The sequence below is a fragment of the Cuculus canorus genome, chromosome 16 (assembly GCF_017976375.1).
Source record: "Cuculus canorus isolate bCucCan1 chromosome 16, bCucCan1.pri, whole genome shotgun sequence".
Taxonomy (NCBI): Eukaryota; Metazoa; Chordata; class Aves; order Cuculiformes; family Cuculidae; genus Cuculus; species Cuculus canorus.
Window position 1 is genome coordinate 7,842,622 of NC_071416.1, and position 18,222 is coordinate 7,860,843.

Here is an 18,222-nt window from a genome sequence, read left to right on the forward strand (position 1 = left end):
GGAACGGTGGCAGAGGGGTTCAGGGCGACTGTAGTCCCCTGCTCTTGCAGGCAACTCGGTTCCAGGTGTGTTGGCACTCACCATGGGCTCCTTGGCATTGTGATTCTCCTCAGAGAGCAGTGCAAGGACTGGGTAATGAGGGGCAGAATCACCTTGTTCAGAGAGTTTATTGCAGGTTCCCAGAAGCACTGCGTGCCCCCAGCAGTGAGCGGGCAGTGAGATTGTCTTCACGGTGAGCCTCCTTCACCAGGATATAGGAGTGGTTTGAAGCGGAGAATGAATCCCCTGCAGGAGCAGCCCCAGCTGCCTGCAGTGTGAGCTGTGCCTTGCCTACGTGAGGCTGCTGCCTTGGAGCCCACCCAGGGCCATGTGCGTGCAGGGGCAGGGGGAAGTGGCAGGAGTGCCTTGGTCCCAGGAGGAACCAGCTTCCCCCCAGACAGGGAGGAGACGAGACAGGAAAACCACATGTGCAGAGGCAGCCACAGCAGGGACACAGCTCCTCACCCAGCAAGGACACAGCCTCCAGGACTCCTTGCCCCCACCTGGCCCAGCAGCCCCATCCTCCACCCTGTCCAGCCAGGCCGGAGCTGCAGGAGGGACCCCTCTCCCGGGGCAGCCCAGGCGCAGCCACGAGGAAGGGCCGTGCAAGGGAAGCTGGGGCACCAGGTGCTGCCTCTGCAGCTCCTAGTATGGCTCGTTCTTAATGAAGCGGCTGAACATGGTGAAGGCAGCGAGCGGCCGGTCCATGGGTACCATGTGGCCAGCTCCCTGCGGGAAACAGGCAGCAGCAGGATCAGTGCCAGCCATGGCGCTGCCGCAGCCCAGCCAGCACTGCCCCACTCCAACCACAGCCCTGGCCATGCCTCCCAAGCCCCTCAGCCCTACCTTGATTGTGAGGAAGGCGATGTTGGTGAATTCCTTCACGAAGCCTCCGATCTGGTTCTCTCCTCCCTCAGTATAGAGCCAGGGCCGGCGAGCCACCTGCACCTGGGGCCAACAGCAGCACCTCAGGTGACCGTACCCACCCACAGCCGGCACCCAGCCTGGCCCAGGCTCTGCCCACTTACCTTCTGGCAGAGGGAGTCTACAAACCACTCATCCCCAAGGAAGTTGCAGGCCATGTCGACGTCCCCGTTGTACACCAGGATCCGGTATTTCTGCAGAGCAGGAGCAGAGTGAGTGCTGTGCACGGCAGCAGCCCCAGCCCTGGAGGCCGTTTGGCAGCACCAGGTTGCTCCCAGGCACGCACTGTGGCTCCGAGCAGCTTCAGGTACTGGTCATTCATCTGCATGTACAGGCGCTTGTAGCTGCGGTTCACCTCAAAGCTGTGGAGAGAGTGTGGGTGTTGGGCGGCTGCTCGGGCAGGCAGCGATCCCCCAACCAGAGCCAGCTCACCTACACACATCCCAGTCTGGGGCATCTCGGGAGATGTGGAGAGCTTTGCGCACCTCTGGAGCATTCAGATATGTGCGGGGAGCTGTGGAGTTGGTGCAAGGTGGGTCCATCCGCACCTTTTTCCGGGCTACTGGCATCCGGAACAGGTTCTGGGAAATAGTTGGGAGACTCTCTGCCACAGCAGCTCCAGATGCTGCCCCAAGGAAGCAGTCGCTCTCTGCTCCCTCCTGCCCGCAGCCTGGCAGCACTGGCACACAGGCTCACCTGCCGCCAGGAGAACCTCAACGGCATCCGGATGAAGGAGTTGCCCAGGTCGTGTGTGACAAGGTACTCGTCCTCGTACCTGCCGTCAGAACAAGCATGGGGACCAGCTGAAAGCTCCAGAGGAACAAGGGCTCAGGGCCCTCACTGTGAGGGTCCCCGCAGGAGCCAGACAGTGGGACTCCTGCCCAGCCCATCGCACCCCTCTGTCGGCCAGGACCCCAAAGCCAGCCCAGAGACCCATCTGCCCTGGGGCCACTCGCACCTCACGCTCCCAGGGACACCGCCGTCACATGGAGCATAGAGGTTGTAGATATTGAGGCCAGACTCCTCTACGATCTGAATCATCTCCTCCATCTGCAATGAGTGCAAGAAGGGTTTGGACTTGGCAGGACACTTGAGGGATGCTGGGACCCATCTGGAGCCAGGCAGGGGTTGCTGGGCATGCGCTCAGGGGCTCTGGTTCCCCCCACCTTGAGCGTGCAGTTCAGGTTGGAGTTGTCATGGAAGTTGCACTTCCCTTGGGAGCAGCAAAAGGCCTGCAAGTCCCTCCATAGGCTGTGGGCAGACAACAGGGCTATGAGCCACCCTGCCCGGGTGGCAGCCACAGCCACACTGCAGGTCCCTACCCAGTGCCACAGTGCCTGCCCTCAGCGTGCTGCCCTGGGCACCCATGAGGTCATTCCAACAACACGGCTGCTGGACCAAGGCAGGCCAGGACCTTCCCTGGGACCCCTGACCCAGGCCGTGCCCTCATCCTGCTTGCACAGGCACAGCACGTCCAGTGGCAGCGTTCCCCCTCCAGCTGCTCTGCCCCTCTTACTCAGTCCCCAGCAGACCATGGTAATAGGCAAAGTAAACGAGGGAGTTGTCATTGATCTCGTAGGAGGAGAGGCCGTTTCCCACAGCGATTCCCTGCGAGGCAAGAAGAAAACAACTCTGTTGTGTTCCTACTCCCTGCAGGGCGGCTGCGGCGGCAGGCCGGAAGCAGATGCGGCACTGTTTACTGCACAGAGGGAACAGGAAAGGTCAGGGGCGTCTGAGAATGCTGCCCTGCTCCCACTCGGCAGGGACAGACACGTCCGCCAGCAGCTGCTGCCAGCACCCCAGGAGAAGATGAAAGGCTGTGAGGCCAGACCCGCCCTGTGCCCCACACGCCTGCCGTGCAGCTGGTCCCCACCCCGGTGTCACTGCGGAGCCCCAGCCAGCAGCTGGGCCCAGCCACTCACTTTAAGGTTGAGGCTGGGGTCCTGCATCACCCACTCGGCCAGCGTGGGGATGTAGATCCCCCCATAGCTCTCCCCTGTGAGGAAGAGATCGTTCTTGGCGTACTCGGGGAAGAGCCGGAAGAAATCCTTCAGCGCCAGGTAGTTGTTGTGAGCAACCTGCAGGGAGGAGCATCGTGGGGTCAGGCGCGTGGCGAGAGCCCCAGGGGCAGGCAGGAGGCAGCTCCCACCCAGCAGCCCAGGTCACTCGCCTCCGTGTCGTTTGTGGCATACTTCTTGTTCTCAGAGTATGAGAAGCCAACGCCAGCAGGGGACTCCAGGTAGAGCACGTTGGCGATCTGCACAGAGAGCAGCGGAGCTGTGAATCAGTGGAGCCTCCTCCTGCTCAGTGAGGCACAGGGCTGCGGGCTCTGGGCACCAGCGGAGCCTCCTCCTGGCTCAGCAAGGCACAGGGCTGCAGTCTTTGGGGACCAGCAGAGGCTCCTCCTGGCTCAGTGAGGCACAGGGCTGCGGGCTCTGGGGATCAGCTGAGCCACCTCCTGGCTCAGTGAGACACAAAGCTGTGGGCTCGGGATCAGCGGAGCCTCCTTCTGGCTCAGCAAGGCACAGGGCTATAGGCTCTGGGGATCAGCGGAGGCTCCTCCTGGCTCAGCGAGACACAGGGCTGCGGGCCTTGCCAGTGGCGCACCTGTGGGTGCCAGGCCTGCCCCAGGGCTGCACTCGCAGGGCCACATTCCTGCCTGGCTCGAGAGCAGACTCGAGAGGAGGGTGTGTTGAGTGTGGGAGGCTCCGCTCCAGGGAGAGGGCAGGAGCATCGGCTCAGGGTCCCCCTCTCCCTGCAGCCGTCAACACCTGTACCTTGTTCCAAGCGTAGTCATTGTACTTCAGCGTGACCCCATCGGGCTGGACCTAGGGGAGCAGAGGGCAGTGAGGGACAGGCACAGCCAGGCTGGCCCCAGCGGGACAGTTCGTGCCATGCAGCCAGCCAGCCACCCCCGGTGACCCCGAGTCATGGGACACTGCAGCTACTGACCAGGAAGGGGCCGTGCTCTTTCAGGAAGCCCTCCATGGAGCTGCAGCCGGGGCCGCCATTCAGCCACAGCACCAGGGGGCTGCCCTGGGGGTTGCTCTGGGCCTCCACAAACCTGCAAACACGGGGCTGTCAGTGCCTCCTGTCCCAACTGCCCGGCTCCTCGCTGCCCCGTGTGCTCACCCTCCTGTCAAGCCTGCCCAGCGCCACGGCAGCTCACCCCCCCGGTCCCGGCCCCGGTCCTGGTCCCTCACGCCCCCCAGCCCTGGCTCAGCTGCTCGCCCCCCGTCCCCTCCGCTCGCCCCGTACCAGTAGTGCAGGTGCTGCCCTGGGCCGGCGCAGAGGTATCCCGAGAAGTGGCGGAAGGCGGGCTGCTTGGCGAGCCCCGGCAGGAACGTCACCTCATGCCCCGGGGGCGCGGCGAGGCCCAGCCCCAGCAGCAGCGCGCACAGCAGCACCGGACCCATCTGCGGGGACACGGGCGGTCGGGGCGCTGCCGGTAACGACCCCGCTTCTCCCGCTTCCCTCTCCCGCACCTCGGCGCTCGCTGTGCGGTTCCCGGCGCGCACGTGACACCCGCTCATATGACCGAGCGGTCACGTGACGGGGCGGCGGTGGCCAATCCGCGCCCGGCGCGCGAGGGCAGACCGGGGTAGGGGGGTGGGTAGCGCCGGGGACGACCGGGACCGCGGGCATCAGCGGGCACTGGGGGGGGCAGCTGGGGAGAGCGGGGCATCACCGGGCACTGCAGGGATAGCTGGGGACAGCTGGCACTGCGGGGCATCACCACAGACCATGGTGATAGCTGGGGACAGTAGGGACAGCAGGGCATCACCGGGCACTGCGGGGGCAGCTGGCGACAGCGGGCATCACCAGGGACCAGCAGGTATCCCTGGGCATCACCAGGCACTGCAGGGACAGCTGGGCACCGTGGGGACTGCAGGGATCACCGGGAATAGCAGGGACAAGCAGGGACAGGCAGGTACCACCGGGGACAAGCAGCACCACTGGGCATCCCCAGGCATCCCTGGTCACTGCAGGGGTAGCCAGACTCTGTGGGGACAGCGGGGACAGCCAGCACTGCTGGACATCACCAGGCATGACTGGGCACTGCAGGGGTAGCCAGACACTGAGGACAGCAGGGACAAGCAGGTGCCACCAGGGACAGCAGGAATAGTCGTGCATGACTGCGTATCACCAGGCACTGCAGGGATATCCAGGCACCATGAGGAGAGCAGGAACAGCGAGGACAGTGGGCATCACTGGGCACTGGTATAGCAGTCACTGCCAGGCATCACCGGGACACCAGAGCACTGCTGGGAATCACCAGGCACCATGGGGACAACTGGGTATCACTGGGCATCACCAGGCACGGCTAGGTGCCACAGTCACGCATTTGCAGGCACGGCTGGATGCCACCAGGCACCACTCAGTGCCCTGGTGGGCTCAGTTGTGCCCAGGAGCCGCGGGGTCCTCTCTCCCACAGCACCAGCCCCCTCAAGCCCGCCTGCCCGTCCCCTCCTCGCCGCAGCTGTGACTGGTGACAGGGACAGCTAAAAATAGCTCTGGCGGCCATGGCTGCCCAGTGCCGCCTCACCGCCCGCTTCCACCACGTCCACGGTGCTAATGTCCGCCTGGATGCCTCACGCACGCGAGCTACACGAGTGGAGAGCTTCGCCCATGGGCTCTGCTTCAGCCAGGAGCCGCTGGCGCCCGGGCAGATCTTCCTGGTAGAGATCGAGGAGAAGGAGCGGGGCTGGTGCGGGCACCTGCGTGTGGGGCTGACGGCCCTCGACCCGCAGCACCTGCAGCCTGTGCCCGAGTACTCACTGCCGGACCTGGTCAACATGGGTGACACCTGGGTATTTGCCATCACCCGGAGCCACAATCGTGTGGTGGCAGAGGGGGAGGTGGCACAGGGCCCCCCCGGGGACCCTTTCTTGCTGGCAGAGCGGGTGCGCATCCCGCGGGACACTCTGGTGGGGCGCAGCAGGCCTGGACGCTACAGCCATATCCTAGACGAGCTGTACAGGACGAACGTGCTGCCCGCCACCGCCCGGCGCAGCCGCATCGGTGTGCTGTATGCCCCGCAGCCTGATGGCACTGCCGACATGCACATCGTCATCAACGGTGAAGACATGGGGCCCAGCGCCCGGCACCTGCCCACTACTCGCCCACTCTACGCCGTGGTCGACGTCTTCGCCTCCACCAAGAGTGTCCGGGTGATCCCAGTGGAAGACGGCTGTAGGTACCTGCCCCATCCTGGGGCACGTCCGTGCGGGCCAGGAGGTGGGGGACTCTGGTGGGGTCATCCCGTGTTCCCAGCAGTGGGAGTGTCAGCGAGGGGTGAGGGGCAGAGGGACACGGGGTGCAGGGGAGCTCGTGGTGTGGTATCTCCTGAAAGCTCTGCTGTGCAGAGCTGTGCCGGGGCCGCAAGAGAGCTCGCACCAGCTCCTGGCAGCAGCTCTCAGGCAGAACCACCCTGGCTGCCCTTTGCGAGCGGGGCAATGGAGGGGGCTGTTCTGGCCCTGCACCGTGGAGCTGTGCTCAGCCCCAGCCAGGCGGATGCCCCAGCACTGGTGCCCATGGAGCAGCTTCTCGGGGGCTGGTGAGCCCTCACTGTGTCAGCCTCACCCCACATCACATGCCAGCACAGAGCCAAGCAACGTCCTGCTTTGGCATCAAAACATCCGGCTGCGCCACGCTGCCCATCCCAGCACGCACACTATGCCCCCACGCCTGCCGCGTGCCTAGCTCTGCGGCGCCCTGCACAGACATCCTGTGATGCTATCCAAGGTTGGGCAACAGCTGGTGTTCCTCAGCCGCTGGGGAGGGCCTGGGAATGCCGTGCTGGTCAGTGGCCCTTGTGAGGAGGCAGGATAATTAGTGCTAATAAGCACGATGCTAGAAAAATCAGCAGATGCCAAGGATTAGGCAATCCGAGAGCCCTGAAAGGCAGTGCCAGGGTGCTGCTGCCCCCACCGCTGCAGCTACTGCATCTCTTACCGGGGCAAAGTTCGGCTGCTCTGGTCTCAAGGCTGAAATCTGGGATTCTCCCTGCTTGACGCTGTGAGCCAGCTTATCCAAAAGGAGTTTAAAGTTGCCCAGCTGCCAGCCCCTATCCCGGAATTGCGTGGAGGGCAGCTGGCCAGAGCAGGCTGTGGGATGCCACTGAGCCACCCACACACCTGGGCCCGCAGCCGGCGAGGATCTTGTGACAGTAGCACTCACCTCTGGGAGCGTGGTTCACTCCTGCTGTTCCTGGGAGCACCAAGCTGTTTGGCTCCTTGCTTGGCTCCCTGCCCTCTGCAGAGATTTCAGTAGCTCCTGTTCCTGCAATGTTTCCGTAGGGCTTAGAAACCAGTCTCAGTGTGATTCTGCTCCCGGTGCCGTGGAAAGCAGAAGTGAGCAGTGGAGCTGCCGGCAATGCGCAGTGCGGTGCGGGGGGCTGGGGCGGGAGGGGTGAAGGCCACCCCAGCCTGGGCACACCACAGCCCCGTGCTGAGGCACAGATAAGTGCTCCAGCCATCTGACGGCAGCCCAAGGTCGGAGCCAGCTGGGCACAGCACGGTCGTGTTCAGCTCTGCCCAATGCCGGAGCGAACCCTCAGCAGCAGCAGCCCTGCAGCTGGCAAGGCGCTCACCATAAGCAGCACAATGGCTGCGTCCCACCAGTGGCTCCGCTCCGGCCAAGCACAGCACCCAGGAGTGCTCCCTCTGCTCTGGTTTGGCTCCCGGAGGCAGCAGTGAACCAAGGCCACAGGCTTGTGCCTGAGTCAGCACTGGGATAAAATCTGAGGACAGTGCTGGCCACAGCAAATCGCACCCACGCCAAGGCCTCCGGGAAGAGGAATTCCACAGGAGCAGGAACAGGGCAGAGCTGGCATGGACAGCCACAGAGACAGCTCAGAAGGCGGTTGTCTCAAAGGCATCCCCAGAGTGGCCACTGTGGCCACAGCCTGGTGTTGGCAGGAGAAGGGCAGCATGAAGGGAGACCCTGGGGAGCTTCTCCCCTAATCCCAGAGAAAGCACAGAAAAGCAGTGGCAGTAACGCACAGCATGAGCACCTAACTGTGCTCCCAGCCTTCCTCCTAAAATGGGGAGAACTTCCCTGGCCGGGCCCATGAGCCCCCATCCCAGCTACAGTCCTTGGTGCTGCTCTCCGGCACAGCCAGTGTGAGCCTGAGTCAGGAGCAGTACAAGCTCACCCACCGCTGCCCTCCAGGTGCCTCAGGGCCCCTTTCCTGCCCCTGCTCTTGGCCCCACCAGCAGCTCAGCCAGCTCAGCCGCTTCCCTCTGCTCTCTTCCAGTCCCGTCCCTGCAGACGCTCTGCCGGGTGGTCATCCAGAAGCACATTGTCCACCGCGTGGCCATCGATGGCCTCGACCTGCCTGCACCACTGAAGAGCTTCTGCGAGCATGAGTGAGGTGTGGATGGCACTGCTGGCTGACCCTACGCCAACAGCCCCTGTGGGCTCCGTGCCCCTGCTGCCCTGCCAGGGCCCGCGGCGCCACCGGACCAGCAGCCGACACGGGAGCATGGGCAGGGATTCCCCATCCGGAGGGCTGGTGCACGGCAGGAAAGTGGCACAGAGTGGGCAATAAAGCACTTCCAGGCAGAGTGACTGTGCCAGTGGGCTGGCACAGGGAATGCAGCAGGAGCAGGGACAGCTGGCCAACTGTGCCGGGGCTGTGCTACCACCAGCACTGCTGCGGTGGGAGCCCTGGGGCACCGGGCTGTGGGGACGAGCACCGCAGGATCCATAGAGCTTCTGGAGCCAAGAGAGCTGGGATTGGCATCCCGTGGCACAGGGCTACAGCAGACACCCAGCACCAGGCTGGCCTGATCAGTGAAAGCAGACAGGGGGGTTGGGAATGCCCTCGATGGGGCAAGGGCAGCACCGGGCAGCTCAGGGTTAGCATCTGCCCAGCTCCCGCCTGGGGAGGAAGGTGTGGGTTTTGGGGTTTTTAGTCCCCAGCCATGGGATTTCCTTCCCCATCCCTGTTGCCTGCGGCTGCAGGGGAGCTGCCTCACAGAAAGGTGGGAGCGTCCTGGGACCCTGCACAGCAGCAGCCGCTCTGGGAGCAGCTCGCAAGAGACCCATCCGTGACCTGAGAATGAGTTGGGATCTCCTGGGTGGAGCAGAGCGAGGCCAGGCCAGGTGGAGCGTGGGAGGACACAGCTCATGCAGAGGGGAAATTACAGCCACGCAGTTTCGCTCTTGGGAAAGATGTTTACCACAAGAGTAGCATGAATTATTTCCTACGCCCGCAGCGGGTGGGAGCTGGGGCAGGTGCCCAAGGGAAACCTGCAGTGCCCAGCGAGCTGTGCCAGCACCAGCCACCACTCAGGCATGTGCCTGTGGCCACAGGGCAGCCACGGCGACCCAGCACAGGGTCTGGCTGGGGAGGGGACCCCAGGCACCCTGTGAGGATCTGGCACTGGACCCCCTCCAGGCCCTTCATCCTCCTTGGGTGATGGCAGCCAGCATTCCTGCAGCGCCTGTGCCAGGCTGGGAGGGCAGGCAGGGCCAGAGCTGCGCTAAGCGAGGGGCAAAGGAAAGAACCCCCTGAAAAGCAGAGGAGTGTTCACATGCACCAGGGAGAGACAGCGAGGGGGTCAGCAGGTGGGGTCTGCAGCTGAGGGGAGATGCCAGCAGCTCCCAGCCTTCAGAAAGGTCCGACAGCGAACATGAGGCTGTGTTTAATCAGAGAGATCCGATACTATCGGATAAGGTTACAAAACCCTCGATCAAAGGAAATCCCCAGCACGCACAGTCCTGCCCCTGCTGAAACCATTAACAAAGAGAGCGCTGGGGGAAACACCAATGGTGATGGAACCACAGCCATGTGAGAGGGTCCCCCACACCCCATCCTGCACCCTAGCACAGCACCCTCGGAGTGCTCTTGTGGCCAGGGGGAATGGGAGCTCCACTCCTCTCTGTGTTCTCCCTCCCCCTCCCTGCTACTCTGTTTGCACCGCTGTGGCCCCAGCATAGAGGGAAAGGGAGGGCAAGTTCCCTTTCCTGAGGAACCAAGAGCAGCTGCTGTAACCAAACATCTCCACTGCTCCAGTCCACGGGCCGTGTCACCAGCAGGGGAGATTCCACCCTCCCAAGCAGTGGCCTTGCTCCCCCAGCTGCAGGCACCGCTGGGACACGGAGCCCACAGGAAGAGCTGTTCAAAGCCCAGCCTGACCCCATGGACTGAGCCAGCCCCACCACAGAGACAGAGGCAGCTCCCCAGTGATCCACGGCTGATTTATTGGCTCTGTTGCACAATAGATCGCAGCTGGATGCTGGAAGGACCTGCAGGCGCTGGCCACAGATCACACAGTTTCGTCCCATGTTATTATGGTCCCCTCCCACGCCGCACCACCCAGGGCTGGCACCCCGCCACGCCTGCCATCAGCCAGGTCAGCGGCCGGCTTCCCATCCCACACAGTCAGGAGTTCCCCATCTGGTTCCTCGGCTGCCCGGTGCAAAGTCAACGCTCTCTCGGCAGATCAAGGACCACAGCTGCCCCTTCCGTCCTGAGCAACAGGCTGAGGGGAATACAGGGGGAGGCCCAATGCAGGCAGAGCGAGGAATGGCCTCCTGCACCTCTGCTGCCCTGTGGCTCCCGAGGGTGTGCACAGAGCGGCTGGTTCAGCACACCTCAATGCAGGGCCTGACCCAACCGCCAGCCCCCAGAGAGCCCTGTACCTAAGCTCAGGCTCATCCCTGCTGCAGCAGGTGAGAAGCTGTCTGAATTTTGCTGCGAGGAAGGACACCACCAGAGACTCATTCCTGGAGCTGTTCAGGGCCTCCAAGAGGCCACCAGCATTGCCTCCCTCAGCCCAATAAGCATCGCATCCCTTCTGCTGAGCAATTCTGGCTGCAGGGTCTCCCTATCCGGGATGTGCTGGCAGGGCAGTGGGAAGACCTGGCTGAAGTGGAAGTGCAGCTGCCTGGGCTTTCCAGCTGCACCCTGTGGGCCTCCACCAGGACCCGCAAAACCCGAGCACCCTTCCCGCTGCCCTCAGCTGCGCAGAGCCCTGAACCCCGCAGGCTCGCTCAGCCACAGCCCAAGCTCTGCACAAACATCACTTAAAGACTGCCTGCTGCGCTTTTCAGTTCTTGGTACATCTTGTGTCACCCGCCGGGTTTTCTGTGACCTCCAGTTGAGCCACAGGAGATGATGAAGGATCCTAATGGAAAGCTGGCGAGGGGCTCTTGATCAGGGAGAGCAGGGATGGGATGTGGGGAACGGTTTTGAGCTGAAAGAGGGGAGATTGAGATGAGATCTTAGGGAGAAATGTTTTGCTGTGAGTGTGGGGAGGCCCTGGCCCAGGTTGTCCAGAGCAGTGGTGGCTGCCCCATCCCCGGAGGTGTTCAAGGCCAGGTTGGATGGGGCTTGAAGCCCGGATCCAGCAGGTGTGGAACTGGATGGTCTTGGAGGTCCCTTCCAACCCAAACTATTTTAGGATTCTATTCCACAACCTCACCCCTGCCTGGCGCACCCCCCGCCGCTCCCCGGCTCAGAACGGAGGGCGCAGCGCCTGCTCCTCCTCCCCAAAGAGCGGAGCCCGCGCCTCCGCCCCGAACCGGGGGAGAAAACACCCCGAAGCAGGCGGGGGACCGCGACCGCCTCCCCTCCCGCGGCCCCTCGGGACGGAAACCCGGGCTCTGCCGGGTCCCGCGGGGCTCGGCGGCGACGGCGGCTGCGAACCGCCAGGCGGCGCTGCTGAGAGCCCCGCTGTGCCCGCGGGACCAATCGGCACGCGTTGTCCCGACCGACGCAGGGATCGTCCAATCGGCTGCGCGCCCTGCGGGCCGGCAGACAGCAGCCAATCAACGGGCGCTCTTCACTTGACTGACGGAAGGATCACCCAATCGACTGTGCCGCCCCCGCTCGCGGGCGGGGCTCTGGGGCCGGCAGGCCGGAACCAGTCAGCAGGCGCCGCTTCCCTGACTGACGTAAGGATTACCCAATCAGAGACGCGTCTCTCCGCGAGTGGGCGGGGCACGAGGGGTACATCAGCCAATCAACAGGCGTAGTTTTCTTGAGTGACGGAGCGCTCGTCCAATCAGCAGTGCCTTTCCCCGCGCGTGGGCGGGCCCTCGGCTGGTTGCCGGGGTGCCGGTTTAGGTGCGGGGGCAGCCATGGCGGCGCCGAGTGGGGACTTGCGCAGCGTGCTGATCACCAGCGTGCTCAACCTGGAGCGCCTGGACCTCGACCTGTTCAGGTGCGGGGCCGGGGGCAGCGCCGGGGCGTCCCGCGTGCCCCGCGTCCCCGCCGCCACCGCCGCGCTCTCCCCGCAGGGGCCGCCACCACTGGGTCCCCGCCACACGGCGCCTCTTCGGCGGGCAGATCGTGGGGCAGGCGCTGGTGGCCGCCGCCCGCGCCGTCAGCACCGGCGAGCAGGTCCACTCGGTGCATTGCTACTTCGTGCGGGCAGGTGGGCGGCAGCGGGAGCGGGGACGGGAGTGGGAGTGGGGACGGGAATGGGAGCAGGGACGGGAATGGGAGCGGGAATGGGCTGTGGGAATGGGAACTGGAACTGGAACAGAAGCGGGCTGTGGGAATGGGAACAGGAAAAGAAACGGACTGTGGGAGTGAGAAACGGACTGTGGGAGTGGAAGCAGGTATGGGAATGGGCTGTGGGAATGGGAACAGAAACGGGAATGGGCTGCGGGAGCAGGGCAGGATGGGATAACGTCAGTGGCACCGGGCTGGGGCAGCAGGGCAGGATGGGCACCAGGCACTGGGAAGCAGGATCAGCACGGGGCTGGGGACGCGGAGCAGGATGGGCATCAGGCTGTGGGGGCTGAGTGGGATGGACACAGGGCTGGGGTCGCCCACAGGGAACACATCCCGCCCCTTCTCTGTCCCAGGGGACCCCAAAGTGCCGGTGCTGTATCAGGTGGAGCGGACCTGTACAGGGAGGAGCTTCTCTGTGCGTTCTGTAAAGGCCATCCAGCATGGAAAGCCCATCTTCATCTGCCAGGCCTCCTTCCAACTCTCCCAGGACAGCCCACTGCAGCACCAGTTCACCATGCCCACTGTGCCGCCGCCCGAGGAGCTGCTGACGCAAGAGGAGCTCATCCAGAAGTTCCTGCAGTGAGCAGGGTGCAAAGGGTGCACTGGGAGTGCCCTTTGCCGGGGCTTAGGGAGCATGGGAACCTGCCGGGGCAGGCGGGAGCAGGCTAGGGAGACCACCTGAAGAGCTCCCAAATGCACGGAGATGCAAGTCAGGGCGGGAGCTGGGCCCCTCCTGCTTCTCTGTGAGGTCCTGGGCTGAAGCCGCTGCCAGCAGGACATGCCGCTGGCTTGCCCATTATTAACCTCACTTTTCCATCCAGGAATCCTAACCTGGCAGAGAAATACAGGAAGCACCTCAACAGGATTCAAGCTGAAGATGTGCCCATTGACATTAAACCCGTCAACCCCCCAGATGTGTTCACCCTGGAGCCGCAGGAGCCAAAGCAGCTGTTCTGGGTGCGGGCACGAGGCTACATAGGTGAGTCCAGATGCCTTGTGAGCCGGGGCTCGTGTGTTGGTGATGGAATAGGAGTGAGGGCCGTGGTCCAGTGGCTCTGAGCACCCCGAGCCTGCAGGGAAGCCTGGGCATTCCCAGGCTGAAATAGGGGTGTGGGTGCCAGAGCACAAGGCGATGCCCATGTGCCATGCTCAGCCAGGGCTGGTTTTCCTGGCAGGCACAGCAAAGGGAGGGGTCTGAGAGCGGATCCTGGCTCAGCCGGCATCTCGGCCTGGGGAGCAGAGCTCCTGGAGCGCTGTGCACCCCAGCTTGGCCCACACACACACCCTGCGGAGTTGGGCAGCGCCGATTACTTTGCAGGAGAGATGGACTTGAAGGTGCACTGCTGTGTGGCGGCCTACATCTCCGACTACGCCTTCCTGGGCACGGCCCTGCTCCCGCACCGGCAGTACCACGTCAAGTTCATGGTGTCCCTCGACCATTCCATGTGGTTCCACGCACCCTTCCGAGCAGACCACTGGATGCTGTACGAGTGCGAGAGCCCGTGGGCCGGTGAGTACTCGCATTCTTTGAGTTACTGCATGGCGAGGGCCACTCCTGCCATCCCAGCCACCTGCTGAGAGCTGTGCTCCATAGGTGGCTGCCGGGCGCTGGTGCAGGGGCGGCTGTGGCGCCAGGATGGGGTCCTGGCTGCCACCTGTGCCCAGGAAGGGGTCATCCGGGTGGACCAAATGGCAAATAACCAGAGCAAGCTGTAACTGAGGAGGCTGGCAGCAGCGGTTCTGTGGCTTCGGCATGCAAGGAGGGGCCCTGGGACCAGCACAGAGGTGGACACGGCAGGACCGGGCAGCGGTGGGAATAGGCTGGATCCAGGACCACTGTGACCAACTGTCAGCTGCACAGCACATAACGGCCACTGCCATCAGCTACTTTTCACCTGCCCCAAATAAAGCAACCAGGAGAACAGCTGAGCTCCAGTCCTGGAGTTCATCCTCTTGGCTCCAGCTCTGCTCACCCGAGGGAGCCGCTTGGGGCAGGGGAGGGCAGGATTGTGGGGGCCCGGGGCCACAGGCTGGGCACACGGGCGAGCACTGGGAGCTGGGGAAAGGGGACGAGTCGGGGCCCTCAGGGTGAGGGATCCTGTGGGAAGTGTACACGGAGCAGGCGCCTGGCTCGGCCTCCTGGCTCGTTAAATAAAGTCCTTTATTGTGTTACTGAAGTTTTAGGGGAAGTTCCTGGCAAGAACCCCGAACCCTGCCAGGAGCCTTCCCGGTCCCTCAGGTCCATCTGAAGTCCCACAGGTTGGGAGCGCCTGGCCCCGTGGGATGGACCAGATGGGGAGAAAGTGCATTTCCAAGGCAGCTCCCAGGCATGGGCTGTGCTGCCTGCAGGAGCACAGCGCTGCATTCAGCTCAATCCCTGCCCACAGCATCATCCTTGCTGTTCCTAGCCCCATCCCGCCCACAACATCGCCTTTGCTGCTCCCAGCCCCATCCCACCCTAGGCATCGTCCTCCCTGCTCCCAGCCCCATCCCATACTCCCAGTCCCATCATGCCCATGGCATCATCCTTGCTGCATCCAGCCCCTCCCGCCCCCAACTCATGGCATCACCCTTGCTGCTCCTGGCACCATCCCACTCCTGGCATTACCCTCGCTGCATCCATCCCTCCTGTGACTTCACCCTTGCTGCTCCCAGCCCCATCCCTGCCCATGGTGTCACTCTCACTGCTCCTGGCTCCATCCCATCTATGGCTTCACCCTTGCTACTCCCAACCCCATCCCATACTCCCAGCCCCATCCCTGCCCATAGCGTCACCCTCACTGCTCCTGGCTCCATCCCATCTATGGCTTCACCCTTGCTGCTCCCAACCCCATCCCATACTCCCAGCCCCATCACACCCTGGCTTCGCCCTGGCTGCTCCAAACCCCATCACACCCACGGACCCGTGCTTCCGTGGGCGCCAGCACAGTGGGGCGCTCATTCCAGCGGCTCCTTGATCAGGCACTCCTTCAGCGTGGGCTGCTGCTGCAGGGGTGGCCCGGCCTCTCGCAGGTCCTGCAGACGGGCCTCCGAGCGCCGCTTGTCCTTGCCCACCTTCCAGGCCAAGTGGACGTGCGCCTGCAGGAAAGGTCCCAGCAGCGGGTGGCTGCCCTGCGCCTCCAGCAGCTGCAGCGCCTGCTCGCAGCAGCCATGGGCCTCGCCCAGCTGGTCCAGCTCCTGGTGGCACACGGCCAGCCCGGCCAGCGTCAGGAGGAAGCGGCCGGAGCTGCAGACACCCAGCCGGTCCTGCAGCCGGTAGGCATTGGCCCAGGTAGCCAGCGCCTCGCGGTACATGCCGGTGCAGGTCAGGCGCTGAGCTGCCCGAAGGTCCTGCAGGAAGAAGAACTCAAGGAACTCGGGGGAGCGGCGGATCTCAGCGATGGAGTGCAGGTGGGACAGGAACTGCTCGAAGGCTCGGCTCCGCTTGGCGATGGTCTCGGCGGTGAAGTTGCGGCGCAGCCTCTTCCTGGGGAAGGCGATGCCGGCCATGTCACAGCCGAAGCGGCAGCGCAGCCGCCGGTTCAGCCTCTCAAAGTCCGAGTAGCGCCGGGTGATGGCGGCAGGGGCCTTGTCGAACTGGCCAGAGCGGATCAGGTAGATGGTGTAGAGCTGCGGGGAGAGGCGGGTGTCAGGCGGTGCCGCAGATGCGGGGCAGTGCTGGGTGCAGCTGCAGTGGTGCCGTGGTGGGGTTTGCCCAGGCAGGAGGGTGCAGACTAGGCTACCGCAGCTGCAGAACTGCCAGTAATACTTACCTGAGGCTCACCTGAGCCACCACAGCGTCCAAGCAGCACGGGGAAAGACAGAGAGAAATAAGCGCCAGCCCAATGGGAGCCCTGCCCGGGAAGGAGGGAGCCCCGCATGCACCCTACAGCCAACCTGTGCCCACCGCGGTCACTCACCACGTACTTGGAGGAGCGCTCGCTGACCACACTGGCACTGGTGACCTCAAAGAGCAGCCGCTGCGGTGCCAGGCTGCTTCGCGACTTCCTCCACAGCTCCTGCAGCTGCCGGGTCAGCAGGCTGCTGCCAGGGCGCTCCGCCGCAGTGCCCCACTCTGTGCCGGGACACAGGGGTCAGCCTGCCAGCTGCAGGATGGGGCTCTCCTTGCACCCTGATGTCTCTGCCATCGCTCGGGTCCCCCCCAGGTGCTGCAGTCCCGGAGTGGGGCTCTCCCTGCACCCCGAAGTCTCCGCAATCCCACTTCAGGGTGCCGTGGCCAGGGATACAGCTCTCCCTGCACCCCAATGTGTCCACCATGGCTCAGATCCCCCCCTAGGGTGCTGCACCCCCAGGATGGGGCTCTCCTTGCACCCCGACATCTCTGCCATCACTCGGGTCCCCCTCTAGGGTGCTGCAGCCCCAGGACGGGGCTCTTCTTGCACCCCGACATCTCTGCCATCACTCAGGTCACCCCCTAGGGCGCTGCAGCCCCAGGATGGGACTTTCCTTGCACCCCAACATCTCTGCCACCACTCAGGTCTGCCCCAGGACGGGTCTCTCCTTGCACCCCGACATCTCTGCCATCACTCAGGTTCTCCCAGGGCACTGCAGCCCCAGGATGGGGCTCTCCTTGCACCCCAACATCTCTGCCATCACTCAGGTCTGCCCCAGGATGGGGCTCTCCCTGCACCCCGACGTCTCCACCACGGCTCGGGTCCCCGGGTGCTGCCGCCCCGACCCCCGCCCGGCTCCCCCAGCACCTGCATCCTCAGCGCCCGCGGGCGGCGGCGGCTGCCCCAGCTCCTCCGCGGCTCCTTCGTCCTCCTCCTCGTCCTCCTCGTCCTCCTCCTCGTGGCTGGTGAAGCTCAGGGTGCCGCTGAGCCGCGTCGACAGCCCCTCGGTGTCGTCCTCCAGCTCCGAGCTCTCCGGGCAGTCCTCGGGCTCGGGGTCGCCCGCCCGCGGTCCCCGGTCGCCGTCGCCGCCCAGCGCGCTCCGCAGCCGGTGCAGGATGCGGGCGGCCATCGCGGGGGCCGCTCCGTGCCGCGCTGGCCCGGGCGGTGCCGTTCGATGGCCGCTCCGCCGGGCTCGTCCCGGGATCCTCCCCGCGCGGCTCCGCCTCCGCCGGGAACCCGGATCGCGGTGGGGACGGCGCCACCCGGCACGGAGGGGACCGGCACAGAGGGGACCGACACAGAGGGGATGGGGACCGGTACGGCGGGGACCGGGACCGACTCCGCCCGGCACGGCTGGGACCGGTCCCGCCCGGGTCAGAGCAGGTCACCCGTGCTGCCCGCATCACCGGTCCCTGCTGCCAGCCCCTGTGTCCCCTGTGTCACCTCCGGTCACCGGTTCTGCTGTCCCCGGGTCCCCCTGCCCGGAATCACGGGAGCCCCGCATCCCGGGGTCCCGGAGACCTGGTACCCCCATGTCGCGATACCCCATCCCCTCCGGTGCCTTGCGCCCCAGCTCCCGGCTCCGCAGCCCCCGGGCCACCCTGGCTCCCCGCCGGCCTTGCCCGGTGGCCCGGCACTCATCCTGCCTTTTTTAGCTCCATGCCTGCTGCCTCCTCTCCACTTTCTTGGAATGTCTATTAATATCGAGGAACCATCCCAGCTGCTGCCATCGCTCTGCACCCCCGCTGTGCCCCTCTCCAGCCCCCTGCGCTCCCGGGTGCCGGAGGGTCTGGGGATGGTGTTCCTGCACCAGTGCCAGGGGGTCCCAAAGCCCCCGCAGCCCTTTCCCACCCAGGAGGCTTGGCTGGTGCCATCCCCGGCTCCCACCCGTGGGATGGGGATCCCAGCCAAACCAGGAGCCAGGGACAAGCTGGATGTCACCGGCACTGGGAGGTC

At 64.6% G+C, this 18,222-nt stretch overlaps 5 protein-coding genes across 7 annotated transcripts; 2 read left to right on the plus strand and 3 right to left on the minus strand.

Annotated features, from left to right (window-relative positions):
• Window positions 1-142: 142 nt before the first annotated feature.
• Window positions 143-7,317, minus strand: CTSA (cathepsin A). 3 transcript variants are annotated; one of them, XM_054081731.1, is made up of 15 exons: window positions 4,449-4,511; window positions 4,222-4,379; window positions 3,916-4,027; window positions 3,741-3,791; window positions 3,134-3,220; window positions 2,886-3,041; window positions 2,480-2,571; window positions 2,130-2,214; window positions 1,922-2,013; window positions 1,660-1,738; window positions 1,396-1,544; window positions 1,250-1,325; window positions 1,068-1,157; window positions 886-987; window positions 143-768 (listed from the first exon to the last, which is right to left on the minus strand). In XM_054081731.1, the coding sequence occupies exons 1-15, from the start codon at window positions 4,494-4,496 to the stop codon at window positions 685-687; spliced, it is 1,461 nt and encodes a 486-aa protein (XP_053937706.1). In that variant the 5' UTR covers window positions 4,497-4,511; the 3' UTR covers window positions 143-684. The 3 variants fall into 3 exon arrangements, with proteins under 3 accessions (XP_053937706.1, XP_053937704.1, XP_053937707.1); XM_054081732.1 differs by lacking the exon at window positions 4,449-4,511 and adding an exon at window positions 7,144-7,317 and having other exon boundaries at window positions 144-768; XM_054081729.1 differs by having other exon boundaries at window positions 4,222-4,511.
• NEURL2 (neuralized E3 ubiquitin protein ligase 2) lies at window positions 4,666-8,542 on the plus strand. Its single transcript, XM_054081733.1, has 2 exons — window positions 4,666-6,156; window positions 8,222-8,542. The coding sequence occupies exons 1-2, from the start codon at window positions 5,487-5,489 to the stop codon at window positions 8,335-8,337; spliced, it is 786 nt and encodes a 261-aa protein (XP_053937708.1). The 5' UTR covers window positions 4,666-5,486; the 3' UTR covers window positions 8,338-8,542.
• A 1,858-nt stretch (window positions 8,543-10,400) lies between these two features.
• Window positions 10,401-12,056, minus strand: ZSWIM1 (zinc finger SWIM-type containing 1). Its single transcript, XM_054081849.1, is given in 7 exon segments — window positions 10,401-10,774; window positions 10,777-10,848; window positions 10,851-10,950; window positions 10,952-11,036; window positions 11,038-11,099; window positions 11,537-11,717; window positions 11,989-12,056. Coding segments are annotated over 7 exon segments (927 nt in total). The 3' UTR covers window positions 10,401-10,415.
• Window positions 11,989-14,875, plus strand: ACOT8 (acyl-CoA thioesterase 8). Its single transcript, XM_054081909.1, has 6 exons — window positions 11,989-12,137; window positions 12,214-12,350; window positions 12,787-13,012; window positions 13,255-13,412; window positions 13,752-13,943; window positions 14,028-14,875. Exons 1-6 carry the CDS (start codon window positions 12,055-12,057, stop codon window positions 14,147-14,149), a joined length of 918 nt encoding a protein of 305 aa, XP_053937884.1. The 5' UTR covers window positions 11,989-12,054; the 3' UTR covers window positions 14,150-14,875.
• Window positions 14,876-15,340: 465 nt separating this feature from the next.
• On the minus strand, window positions 15,341-17,545 carry SNX21 (sorting nexin family member 21). Its single transcript, XM_054081910.1, has 3 exons — window positions 17,134-17,545; window positions 16,333-16,487; window positions 15,341-16,042 (listed from the first exon to the last, which is right to left on the minus strand). Exons 1-3 carry the CDS (start codon window positions 17,393-17,395, stop codon window positions 15,371-15,373), a joined length of 1,089 nt encoding a protein of 362 aa, XP_053937885.1. The 5' UTR covers window positions 17,396-17,545; the 3' UTR covers window positions 15,341-15,370.
• Between the last annotated feature and the right edge of the window lie 677 nt (window positions 17,546-18,222).